The 12,779-nt window shown below is 43.8% G+C and overlaps 2 protein-coding genes across 5 annotated transcripts in view; both read right to left on the bottom strand.

The window, feature by feature from the left end:
• The window catches only part of LOC135940979 (discoidin domain-containing receptor 2-like), a 106,449-nt gene that overhangs the window by 78,357 nt on the left and 15,313 nt on the right, over positions 1-12,779 (bottom strand). The window lies entirely within an intron of this gene.
• The window catches only part of l(3)07882 (Nucleolar protein 14 homolog l(3)07882), a 58,732-nt gene continuing 53,113 nt past the window's right edge, over positions 7,161-12,779 (bottom strand). Inside the window, exon 15 of the mRNA XM_065486164.1 lies at positions 7,161-7,175. Coding sequence (XP_065342236.1) covers positions 7,174-7,175 — 2 coding nt within the window. The 3' untranslated portion in view covers positions 7,161-7,173. The remainder of the gene's footprint in view (positions 7,176-12,779) is intronic.

Raw genomic sequence — 12,779 nt, 5'->3', positions numbered from 1 at the left:
CTCCAAAGCGGCCCGCGTTCCCATATTACTTGTTCTAACGTTATTGGGATGCAGAGTTTTCGCGATTTGATAAGTTACCGCAGGGGGTAAAAGATGTGAACCGATACAAAAATTCTTGGGGAAAAAGTTAAAACCAAATTTCCACAGTTACAAAACCAAACATAGCAAATCGGTGAAAAATGTTTCATCAAACATGTTGCGACACTAGACCGGTTTGCGATTTAAATTTTGTTTTCATTTACGTGGAAACTGCTCTTGAGCATGCTCAAATTAGGCGCGACAATTCCGCAACCGCTCGTGAAATGTTGACCTCGAGTGTTTACAAACCTCGCAAAGGCAAAGGTCATCAAACGCTGGATTTTCTCCCAAGTGTTTGTGTGTATGTACACTCACCCACGCTTGGAAAATAAGTGTTATTGCATATTCATGACCATAACCACAATTTTCCTAGTACTTTATTTGCTCTGCAGCGTTTAAATGCACGATGTTTATGGTGTGCGATACCCATTCGCTCGCAGCGTGTGCGCCCAAGACCAATATGGCACTGCTGCGGCGAGCGCTCGAGCGAGTGCTGAGTATGGTATATAATTCATTCGCTGAAATACGATGCCGACATAAAGAGTCGTAAAAAACAAGTTTAATCTGCCAAGAAAAGTTTGGGTCCGCGCGTTTAATAAAGGCCGCATGCTGAAGCGCACCGCTCCATAGCTCGTGTAACGATAATAATAATAAACTTGCTCTCACTCCATATTAAAACACACACCAGCACCGTTCGTGTAACACCTTTCAACTTCGGGATGTTAAAAATTGTAATTTACATTCCGAAAAGCGCCGTCTCTGTGTGTATACGCTAGCAGCGGGAATAGAGCTTAAAAAGCGCACGCGGCGCTTGAGACGCGAGCGAACGGGAATGAATTTTATTTATGAAAGTGTAAACTAACTCCACCCAAGAAGACGCGGCCTGCGACTCTTTCAAAATTAAGTATTCTTGAAAGGAGGGCGTGTTGTGAGACTCGTTGGAAACTCGCAACTTTGACTAACGTGTCGTTTGATGAGCAGTGTTTTGGACTATTTTAAAAAGGGATTATGATAATTTTCGGCAAAAGCGAAAGATTTGCAAGACTTATGAGTTACTGGTAATAAATTTAAGATTTATAAGAGATGGCTATGCATGAAAATTTAGGAATATGCAAATTTTGTATTTCTTATTCAGGTTCCTGAACCTATTATTAGAAATTATATTTTATTACATTCAAACATTTTACATTATTTTGCACGGAAATTTTACTCCTGTTTTACCAGTTGCATACACATAAACTTCATTTTAAATTCGCCAAAGCAATTTCCATCGAACTCTGAACTGACACAGCCTGTTTGATAATCTACCCATCTACACTCGCATTAAAAAAAACAGCAAACATACCACCAGCATCAAAACAAACAGCCAGCAATATGCACGTGGAGATGAAATAATTTCCAGAAAATTAAGCCGCTGAGCGGAAACCCTCTGGCCCTTTCCCATTTTTACGGCTGCCACCGGGGAAATGCCAGCGTGTGTACATCAGGCGGTCGGCTGGCAGTGTGGATAAATGTATCTTTCTGTGCCCCTGTGATATTTAAATTTGGCCGGCGCGTCGGTGCAAATGCGAGAGGGTTGGTTTCCACCAGGCAGCGGTACTTAAAGCTGCACGCCAACACGAATTCGTCCCATTGGCTCGCCGGCCGTTTTGATAAATTGCAGTCGACGAGTCAAACACAAACAGTGGCAGAAGGAAGCTAGCTAGGTTGGTTTTGGTGTGCCCGCTGATCGATACAAGGCCGGCTTATTGTGCATGAGTGTGCACTCTTCCGCACGCGAGAGAGAACCTCGTCGGCAGGCGGGCGAAACGTACATTCACAAAGGCAGCTTATTGAAAACGCATCTGGAATACCAGACGGCGCGGGAAGGGTCCCTCTCGGAGCTGGCTGCTCCTTTCGCGGCCAGACAACTGGCGAGTTCATTGCAAAAATGGAATTCCTGCTCGTTCCTGTGACTGCTTAAAAACGAATTTCGCTTGTTTCGGACATCCGAGCCAGGATGGAATTCGTGCGTGAGGGTGATTTGCATGCAAACAATATGCAAAAGGTACAACATTCTTTGAGGGGCTGCCGGAGCCAGTTCCGCTCGCGCAGTGAGGAATAATGCTTCATTTGAAGGGGAATTTCTCTACTTTTGTTACTTCTATTCGACTTGGCAGGAATTCAATACACAAGCTGTTTTAAAATTAATCAGAAATGCAGCGGGAGTTGGCTTTTCAGAGATTCTTGCTCTTTGATAGTCAAATATTAATATTTCATTCTTCGATCTGGAAATAAATTACTCCACAAGGTTTGATTCATTCAAAAAGCTCTCTGGGCGCGTTCCAATTATTTTCTCCTGCTTTAGGACCTCACAATTCAATAGCATTCATTCGAAATCAAAAATTCCATCCAGATTATCTCCAGTGGACCGATGGAATCACACCTCCAAGTTCGTTAAGAAAACTCTCGACTTACAGTCAGTCGGTCGGGCTGTGTCTGTGCTGTGAAAAATTTATGGGTCAGTCTCCTGCAGAGGGATTAATTTTTTACAAGCCCTTTCTTTCTGTGCGGTAAAACACATCACGCTTCATTAGCCGTGTGATTCAGAAATCAATACAGATTAATTGAGCGCGATAAGATGTCATTATGGTGCAGCGCAGAGAAGCGGAGTGTGTGCCATTAATAACAGCATGCTGGCTAGCTACAATTTATAATTAATAATTACATCATTGTTTCTGCCGTGTCTGTGTGCATGGGTGGAGTGCAAGACTTTTTTTCGGTTTGCTGGACGCGCAGGATTAATTTGAGTCGGGAGAAGAGGAGAGTTGCTGCTGCTTGCATCTCTCAACGGACCGTTTTCATTAATTACAATCAAACTAACTTGGCCGCTCCTGCTGACTGAAACGTAATTACCAACGCGAGAAGGTTTAATTCTAGATTAAAACTGGCTGTTTTGATGCTCACGTCCAAAAAATAATGAGATGTTATCTCCCACTCGCGATGGAGAATACACGGCCCGAGCGTATTTTAATTTGGAATGACGGCTGAGTGAGAGTACCTGCTTTGATCTGAACTCAAGTGTACTTGCAAAATATGATATCGTGAAATAATGACGTTAATGATATTTTGGGATGACTGCCGAAATTAGTGTCTTATTTCAGGAAGGGCTCTTTCTGGGATAAAAAGCAGCATCAATTTGAATAACTTGATTTCAGTCAGGACTGCAACAAAGCTCTGAATAGAATTATGGTAAGCCCAGCAGTGTCGTTTGAACGCATATGCCAATGTTCAAATTCCTTCTGAAGCGCAAAATTATCCCAAAAGCGAACATGCCGTGTGTGATACCTCAAATTCATTCGTTAATGAGCGAAATCCTGGCAATCAGCTAATCGGCCCAAAGCTTGCTAGAAAGTTCAAACACCATGCAGAGGTACAACGATAGAGCAAATCAAAGCAATCCTTCCGCCTGCTCCCCAGTTAGAGCCTCGGGTACTGTGCAGACTCGTCATGGAACCAAACGGGCTGCTAATGATAAACTCGAGATTCAGAGGCCCCTTTGTTCGTCGCCGTGTTGTTCATTACATGCCTTTTTGACTGCACAAGAGCGACAACAAACAGCATCTTTCAGTGAAAATGCACTTGAGCAAGCAGAGCAGCACGCAACAGCAGCAAGCGAATACATCCCGCCGTATAATTGCCTGCTCTTCATTTCTTATGCTTCAAAGAGCAAAATGATCATTAATGCCGGCGCTGGTGTCTGCACACAAGACGCGGCGCACACCCCCGAAGACGGCAGCACCCGCGGGGCCAAAGAGAGCTGAAGAAACTATGCACATATAAATAAATATTGAGATAACGCAGCCAATATAACTATATAAAGCACAAGTACACCGCAAGAAGCGGAGGCGCAACGGAGAAGGAAATTCTGCTGGAAGTGTTCCAAGCTGTAGGGCCAGCCGACCTTTGTGAAATTTCAAAAGCCGCCTACAGCTGCCAACCCTTTGCTCGAATTCCGTCCGTCGGCCCTGCATGCTTAATCCGCGAAGAAGTGGAAGAAGCAGCGGCAGCTTCCTGCCCCGGCCGCCGCTTCTTTCCCCGCTGTTATATTAGCTAGAACCAAAGTTTTCCATTTTGCAGCTCCGGCCGGCTTTAATGGCCGAGACTGGTAAAACCGCACTCATTCCGCCAGTGGCCATACGAGTTTGCAGCAATATTCATCCCCTTCGTAAGTGTGCTGCGCGTGTATGCGTACTATACATGCGGCGGACGGCCGCAGACCGGACGGACAGACTGGCCGGCCAAGTTAGGGGCGGATTGCTCACTTGTGTTCATTACATCTACCCTCCCGGTTATTGTGCGCAATCATCTTACGGCGCAGTGGTCAGTTATTGCCACATCATTGTTATTTCATTTTCGGCCGCGTCGCTCACCCCTCTCGCTTCAGAAACAGAGTCCGACTGCGTTCTGATAATTGTAAATCATTGCTGACCAAAAACTGATCGTGAGAGTATCGATTTTTTTTGTCGTTGGCGTGACAGCTGCCACTGCAAAAAGGTTGCAAGCTATGTTACCAAACAATAACAGCAGCGTGATTTGTCGTTTCCTCTTCGGAAATTGGACACCATGCGCACTACATGGTCACAAGTTCAAATCTGGTATTAATTAAAATTATAATTTGATGATGTCTAACTGAGGTAAAATTAGAATCGAACCACACTTTTAAAAGGTCCTGCGGAGAAAGGTTTGATCATTCACATTTTAAAATTTTGGAAGAATTGTAATGACTATGACCTGATTTGATCAATTTAACTTGCACTTCATAAGCTTTCAAATTTTGAAGCTGGGATATTTTTATTTGGAGCAAAAATTAATATTCAACGCAATGTTTTGTGCCCATGTCTTACACCAAATTTGCATTTTGGACAACCGAAATATTTTTCTACCACCTTCTTGTATATAATATAGAGGTAGATTCGAATCGGTTGACTTACGCCAACTTTGTGTCACTTTCATGGTCAGTTAAATTTGCATTCATCAAATTTATTTCATACATTGATTGGTAATTCGCAGGTAGCGATGAATAAAGTGAAAATATTCTGCCCAAGTGATGATTTGATCAAAGCAGTAGAGGACAGGAAATGAATGCAATATTCATCCTCCTTTTCACGCGGCAGCAAACGCATCCGAAAAGGAAAATAAAAATGTCTGAACACAGTCTGACAGAGCTTTCGGCTGCTCGCTCTTCTCTCCATTTGCTCTCGCCGCCTCGTCCCCCTTGACTTTTTGCGATTTTCATTTTCAACACGTCACTTCTTTTTTACGTGAAATGATGCTGTGCTGATTTGATCGATGTGGGGGAGTCGCCAGCATTTCTCTTTTTCTCTTTCTCCAGCATTGCACACAGCCTGCAGCTTGTAATATCGCCACGCACTGGATCATGTTGTCTGTCATATACATGCACGTATACAAGACTTGATAGGGGACGCATAGGGGAAAATTGTCTCCTGCTCCACCAGCACCGCGGTAGAAGCCAGCACATCAGCACCTTTATCTCTGGCTGGCCGTAATGTAATGGACCTTACACCGAGCGAGTTGGGCCGATAATTTGCTGCAGATAGAGGCGTGAAACTTTTCACTGTAAAATTCCATTTCCGAATCGGTGTTCGTCGTGGTTCCGGAGCGAGATAATTACACTGCAGGCAGTGAGAACTATCGTTTTCATGCCGTGATAATGACACATTTATGGGAGGGACACAGATTCCGGCCTACATAAAAGCGGGCATACATGCACGCGTGCGTCGTATAAATATAGATTGGGAAAAGCTGCTCGTCAAGTGCATATTCAAACATCCAAGAGAGAGTGCGAGGCAGGATAAATAACAAATAAAAATATTTTGGGAGTAGTCCCGCAGCAACCGGCAGCCACCACTCACTGAAATAAATTCCGTGCGGCGCGCCGGCCCCAACAAAGTGTTTGTACAGCTTCTATCAATCATTTTTCACGCTAGGGGCGGCCGCCCGGAATAAAACAAAATCAAAATATCGTGTTGCATCACACTTTAATGTGCATGGATACCAGCGAGTAAAAGCTTCTTGTCTCTGACCCATGATCAATCTTTTTCGGCACCTCCAGCGCTGTCAAAATATATGTCTCTCTACGGACTGTTTAAAAGTCGTTCGTTTTTCCCATATTCGATACACCAACGTATGAAAACGATGTTTTTGATAACGGACTTTTTAAATTTCCTGAAACCATCCAACAAGTGCGTATCATAAATTACCCATCGATATTTAACAAAGTGTTTAGGAAAATAATATCATCCATAGCTTGAAACAAACGGCTGAGTTTCATTCATAACAAATTAAAATTCAATATATTGTCTGTTTTCCGTCCACTGGCCGCATTTTATGAAATTCAATGCAGAATCCATACTATTGCTCTGTTCTGCTGGATGGTAGAGCAGAAAAGAGCACGTCGAGTGGCCGCAGCGCGCTGAAACAAAAGTATCATCTGCGGAAAGCATGTTTCAAACTTCAAACCTATCATTTGCATGCATGTGCCCGGGAACACGAGCTGTTCAGCATGTTTGATGGACAGTGTTTTCATTCGGAATCAAACCCCGAGAATGAGCGACGTTTGCATACAATATAAATTCCCTCTCTCTCGTTCGGCTGAATGTGTGCCTGCACGCTCGCGGTTTTCGAGTGAGTATGTGTGTGTTTGTCAGTAACAGATGATATAATTTTTACCACGCTTGTATGCACATTGAACGAGCAGCAAGGAAGAGAGGGAAATTTAATTACATACGCGGCGAAATTTGTTACGAGCTCAATCGGATTTGCTGGTTGCTGCTGAATTATGCTTGAGCCCGCGCGCGCGTTTTGTAATTGCTGGCTGTATATACACACAACTTTTGATAGACATCGTTTGCATGCGCGCAACTTGAATTATAATTACGTGTTTGGCTTGCAAGTGGCTTTTGAATGGAATTCCGTGGTCGGAGCGCGCATGGGTTTGCTGTAGCAAGCATGCACGATGAAATTCTGGCCGCAGTGCAAAATTACTATTTTAATTTTCTTCCCCGAACTTGGTAAGCACGCAGGTGCTTATTTTCGAATCACATCCGCAATTAATCAAATTATCAACGCTTTTCGATAACCAATAAATTTCTTCCTGCTGAAAAGTGCTGGAACTCTAGCGCGCGCGGATAAGTAATTAATTATGTTGGGAATCACGTTCAAATAAAATTTAATCGATTCAGGGTCCTGGCAGACGAGAGTGGGCAGTGGAAAACACGCCTAGCTGAATTTTGATGTCGAAAGGCAGACTAACGAAAGAAGCGCCGATATACATGTATGCGTTATTAGAGAAGAGGAGAGGAGAAGGCTCATTCGTTATTCCACGAGAGCCTCGGCCGTGAGTTCTAGAGGCGCCGATTTTTCTTCATTGTAATTAATTATTATTCGACAGAAGTGTTTCCTCGATGGCGAGCGAGAGGAAAAAACGAATCAACAATCAGCACACGCAACAAGGTATTTAGGAGTCGTTATAAACGAGGGAGAGCGAGTGGTTCTCCCAATATAGTAATAAAATACCTATTTTGCTCGCTAGGAAGCTCGTTATCCGCGCCTCGCACAAATTTATTCAAACGGCCTGATTAATTCTTTTCGCTCTCTGTGCACAAGAGGCGGTTAGCAATTTAAGTTTGTGCTGATTGCGCTGGAAACTCGCTCAAAAAGAGCCAGAGAATAACGCTGCAGATCGGCGGCTAGTGCTGGCAGTAATTCATTTGTGACAAAATGCAAAGTGGACAATTCCAGCGGCGGCAGCCAGCAGACCCACTCTGATGTACACATATACATATTATTCAAACGCTCCGGAGCAAAACTGGATGAGCTGCCGCCGCTGCTCTTTGCTTAATTAACTCATTCATTCATTTGAGGTGGTATACACACACACGCACGCAGTGCTGGATTCATCGCGTGCATTATACACACAGCGAGAGATACGTTCGTTCTGCTGACATTTTGGACGAGACGTGTACCAGCAGCACCGGTCCCTCTCGACACATCCAATGTTTTATCAATGCGGCCCTGAATTTCGCTCTCGTTGCTAACGCTGAATTATTCGAGTTTGCGTTGCCATTGGCCGTTTCTGGCTGAAGCCCAGTTAACAATTCAGCGGCGAATCTCTGACACGAGAGCAGCTGGATTTTTCCTGCTGGATTTGGATTGAATTATGCTTGCCAGATAGAAGCAAAAAGTCTCCCCTGCGATTTTGTTTCGCTCTAAATCTGTGTGTTTATTCCTCTCTGGCTCTTCAGGAGAGGCTTTTAGCAAAAAGCGCATTGGCAAACTCCACCTCAAATGGACGAATATTAAAATAAAAATCTATACCAGTTTGCTTTTTCTACAAAATACACATTTGGTGTATACAAATGAAATCTAATTCAAGAAATAGGAAAGTCCTTTTTGTCTCAGTTCATTGGTCATAACGCAAGGTATAGGGGGAATCAGAATATAGATACTGGTAACCAGAAATTTGACTGACTGACGGACTAGTCCTAATTGAACGGGAAGTCGTAACAGTTTTATTGGCGAATCAGCTGAGCTGATCGTTTAAAAGGGCACACACGCATCGTACGCACAGCACAGCTCGGGGGTGAACTGTTTCCCGTCATTCCAACGCAGCAGAGTGCGACGACTCCCCTTAATACGTCAGGAACACCTGCATCCCTCGCAGCTAGCCGAATTATATCAAAGTTATGACACATCTCTCTCCAATATGTAATGTACATACGAGCGTCCAGGACCAATAAAAATCGCTGGCGCGCGCTCATTGATGGGAAAACTTTTTATTCCACAGGGTGCGAGCGGCAGGAAACCGCCCTTTCCTTATTTTTCTCTCACGCGCGGCCGCCGCACCACTGGGAAAATCTAATTTTATGCTGCCGGGCCAATTTACATATCTCGCGTCGTTCTGCTGCCGGGATATGACGGTGTTGATGATGTTACTTTTTGTGTGTTGTGCTCGGCGGGAAATTAGAATAATGCAATAATCAGCCCTCCTCTCACTTGCTACGTGCCGCTGCCGCGAAACCTCCCCAATGCTTCGTTGCGTACGCCCACGCTTTTGTGTCCCCTTGCTTTTTGGGGGTTGCTGCAGCGGCGAATGAATGTGTAAAATCTTAATGCTTGAGGCTGAACGAGGGGGCCAAATTGATAAATAATGGGCCTGCACGACTGCGACTTCGAGTAATTGGACTTGGTTTCATCATCATTGCCAGCATATTGTTCTGACGAGCTCTGATTTTCTATTGGCTCTCATGCGACCGTGATGGAGATGATTTACAGAACAGGCACATTTTCACGGTTCATATTTGCATAATTTAGTTTTTGAAAATTTGGAAATCGTCAATTGCAACAAAACAATATACCCCCGTAGCTAATTTTCGAGGTAAATCTGTTTTTTTTAATTCTCTTGTTAACTCTTAATATCTTAAATATTTAAAATGTCTCTCTCAAGTTCTACTGGAAATTGGCAATAAAATTTGAATATTTCTTGGAAATTCCATATTGCCTTCGTCTCAGGAGGAATCTGGTGCAAATGAAAAATTTAATTCAACCACACTGAGGCGGCCAATGTGATTCGCTGAAAATTTAATAAACAAAAGGGGGTTAGGCGGATTGCACCCCGCGAAAATGACGCCTTGAAAATCCAGCTGCGAGTTAAAGCGCTGGCTGCAGAAATGTAATCTCGCCGGCAGCCAGGGTGGCTGCTGTACAAATTGGAAAATCCGGCTGGATCCGTATCTCTCCTCTGTTGTCTCAAAAGTTCCATCTTGTGAGCAAATAAACTATTTAAGGCCAGCGCGGGCATTGTGCCTGCAGTGGCGGCGGAGAAGACTCAAATCCTAAGAGCATTTTCAGCTCGTCATAAATATAAACACACGCAGCCCGAGATGGAGCGGAGAAACGTAAAGGTTTTTATGTATCGGAGCCGCGTGAAATTTTTATACACGCCGTGCCCTCAGGGCGTTCTTTTTGCACGTAATTCCCTTGCAGTACGTACTCTACCTTGAGCAGCCGAGTAATGGAATTTTGGATGCGCGCGTTCTCTTCTTCCCTGCTCGGGATGATGAACAACCAACACAAATATAAAACAACCCCACAGGGGGCAGAAGAGAGAAAATAAAAGGTGTGCGCGCGCGAGTTTTATTGCTTTGGCGCGCGGAAGGTGATGAAGATTCCCTGCTTTTTAATCAGAATGGAGAGGGAATATGTGAACGGGAAGGAATGCGCGTGTCTGGACCTGCGGGAAGAAAATATGAGCGCTGGTTTAATTGGTTAAACGTCGGCGGATAGATTGCTATCCGAGGAGATCTTTCATCTCTCTCCAATTTATCATGCAGTCTCGCGCGCGGCTGGGGAGTTTTGGGAAATTCTTTCCTCTTCACTAAAACAAACACCGGCCCGCCGCATATAATTACGCGGGCTAATTGGAAGGCCGCTCTCTTCCTTTGCCTATTATGTGCCGGGATAATCTGCTATCTCGACGCAGATTTAAATTAATTACAGAGAAAAATAGCTACTCGCAATGACACAAGCCGTTTGTTCGTGGAAGAGGGAAAATTTATCGACTTGGCCTGCTAATAAAGTTTGAATTTATCAAAAAACATCATCTTTCTGTGACAAAAAAGGTCCTGCTGTAGCTGTCGACATGCTGTGCGCAGACCTAGTCCCTTATTCTTTTTTCTTTCCACCCAAGAAAGTTGGTCCGCCAGCCTCAATGGACAGATTTTTTCTTTTCGAAAATAAAGGTTGCCGCAATAAATCAATGACAGCTCCTTGTATTTTGCTTCTGGACCCCTGACCCTCCCTGCCGAATGGTGTGAGGAAAAAGACGACCGAGCATAATAAGTGGTGTGAATAATGGCGACTAGTAGGTAGCCAGATGAAACTGCATGTACCAAGCCATAAACTTCCTTTTTCGAAGACAAGAGTCTTCCTGCGGCGCTGGCGACACAGCGTCCTTCGCTATATCCATTCTTCCCGCGACTGATGTTCTCACTCACTGCCCATGTGTGTATTTGTTAGCTTGTTCGTTCGCTGACTCTGTTTAAATGAGTCAGTCATGCGTGCGACATTCAATGTACACATTATACGCTCGGGGAGGCGCTGCATTGGCTATACTGACAAGATCAAGCGTGAAAATTTGCCGAGCACCAAAAATGCTGGACACGGTACTTCTTAATTTATTTTAAAAAGCGACGCCTTGGGAAATTGATTTTTTTATTCAAAACGTTTGATCAGATTTATTCCTTTATCAGATGTTAAATGGCCCACGAAAATGCTTTTCCTTGCCGTTGTTGATCTGACAATGAGAAGTATATTGAAAAGGATCTAAATTAGCATTACTTCAGGCCGACGGGGACATCATAAAAGTTTCTTATTCATATGTGCCATTTGGCCATGATTCATTTACTGAGCGAAAAAATATTTTATAACTCGAGATCCTCCCCGTTTTCTTTTTATATTGCAGATTTTACGACTAGAGAAGCAGTCGTGCCACAATAGAAGGCCCTGCTTCGAACATATGGATCCACACCCAGGCTAAAAGTAAGAAACTGCATTTTCGGCTTGTGAGTAGTCGAATCGGACAAAGGAAACGGCGGAGGAAAAAAGAGGTCAGCTCAGGGGGCAGGCGGCACAAAGGAAGCGAGCGAAAAGAGAGGCGTGAAACGCGTCTAATAATCAGAGAGAGCCATGGTAGCAGCGCAAAAGCTAAATAATGTAGTTAGCAACAACTACGGTTTCTTCCCCTCCAAATTAAAAGAGTTTCGAGCCAGCAAGTAAAGTTTTCTTTCCCAATTTACTTTCTCTACAATGCAGCAAATTACAAGCATGAGCACGAAAGTTCAAAGTACCACACTAATATCAGCCGGCCTCGCGTTATTTTTTTCTCTCATTTTTCGCCATATGCCGTGCTTGCAAGGTATGATTAGCTTACATTTTTTTCATTTAGCCAGGCAAAAGTCACTCGTGCATTAAATCTACTCCCGACTGCGTGTATGACATGAACGTGCAGCAATAAATAATTATTACGGTGCAGAACATGCTCGGGCGAATCGCAAATAAATAACACACGGCGGCTGGTTTTCATTCTTACCCGAGTACACGCTGAGCAAATTATTCAACCATTTAGCGGTGAGTTTTGAGCTATTGTTCCCGTAAAATGGGTTTGCCTCGCAAGCTTTGATTTACGGCCTGAGCCTCATTTAAAAGAACTCTCAAACAGCAACAAACGCCAGCTAATTAGGAATACTTTCCAGATTGAGCTATAAAAACGTTTTATGAAGTAGGTAAAAAGCCCAGAAGAACAAGAATAAAAATAAAAATCACACTTGTACATCAGGCTAAAGTGAGTGCATCCTGAAAAAACTCTCCCAATAAGGCCCTTGGCCTTAGTCCGCGGCCAAATGCGTTTGAATAGGAAATTATCTCCGTGCAGCACATGGAAGTGATAACGAAAAAGCATAAAAAATGGTAGCCGAGCGCTCTGGCTGCAGTGCTTTTATTTATTATTAATGGGCCCGAAATAATTCAAGATAAAAATTGTGTTTTAAAAGCGAGTTCCAGCGTGCTCACACTCACACATATCCACACAGCGAGAGGGCAGAGAATAAAATTTTAATGTGCTCCATCCATAGCAGCTCTAT

Source organism: Cloeon dipterum, chromosome 3 (genome assembly GCF_949628265.1).
Source record: "Cloeon dipterum chromosome 3, ieCloDipt1.1, whole genome shotgun sequence".
Taxonomy (NCBI): Eukaryota; Metazoa; Arthropoda; class Insecta; order Ephemeroptera; family Baetidae; genus Cloeon; species Cloeon dipterum.
The sequence above is the reverse complement of the archived record's forward strand: the minus strand, read 5'-3'. Positions and strand labels throughout refer to the sequence as shown.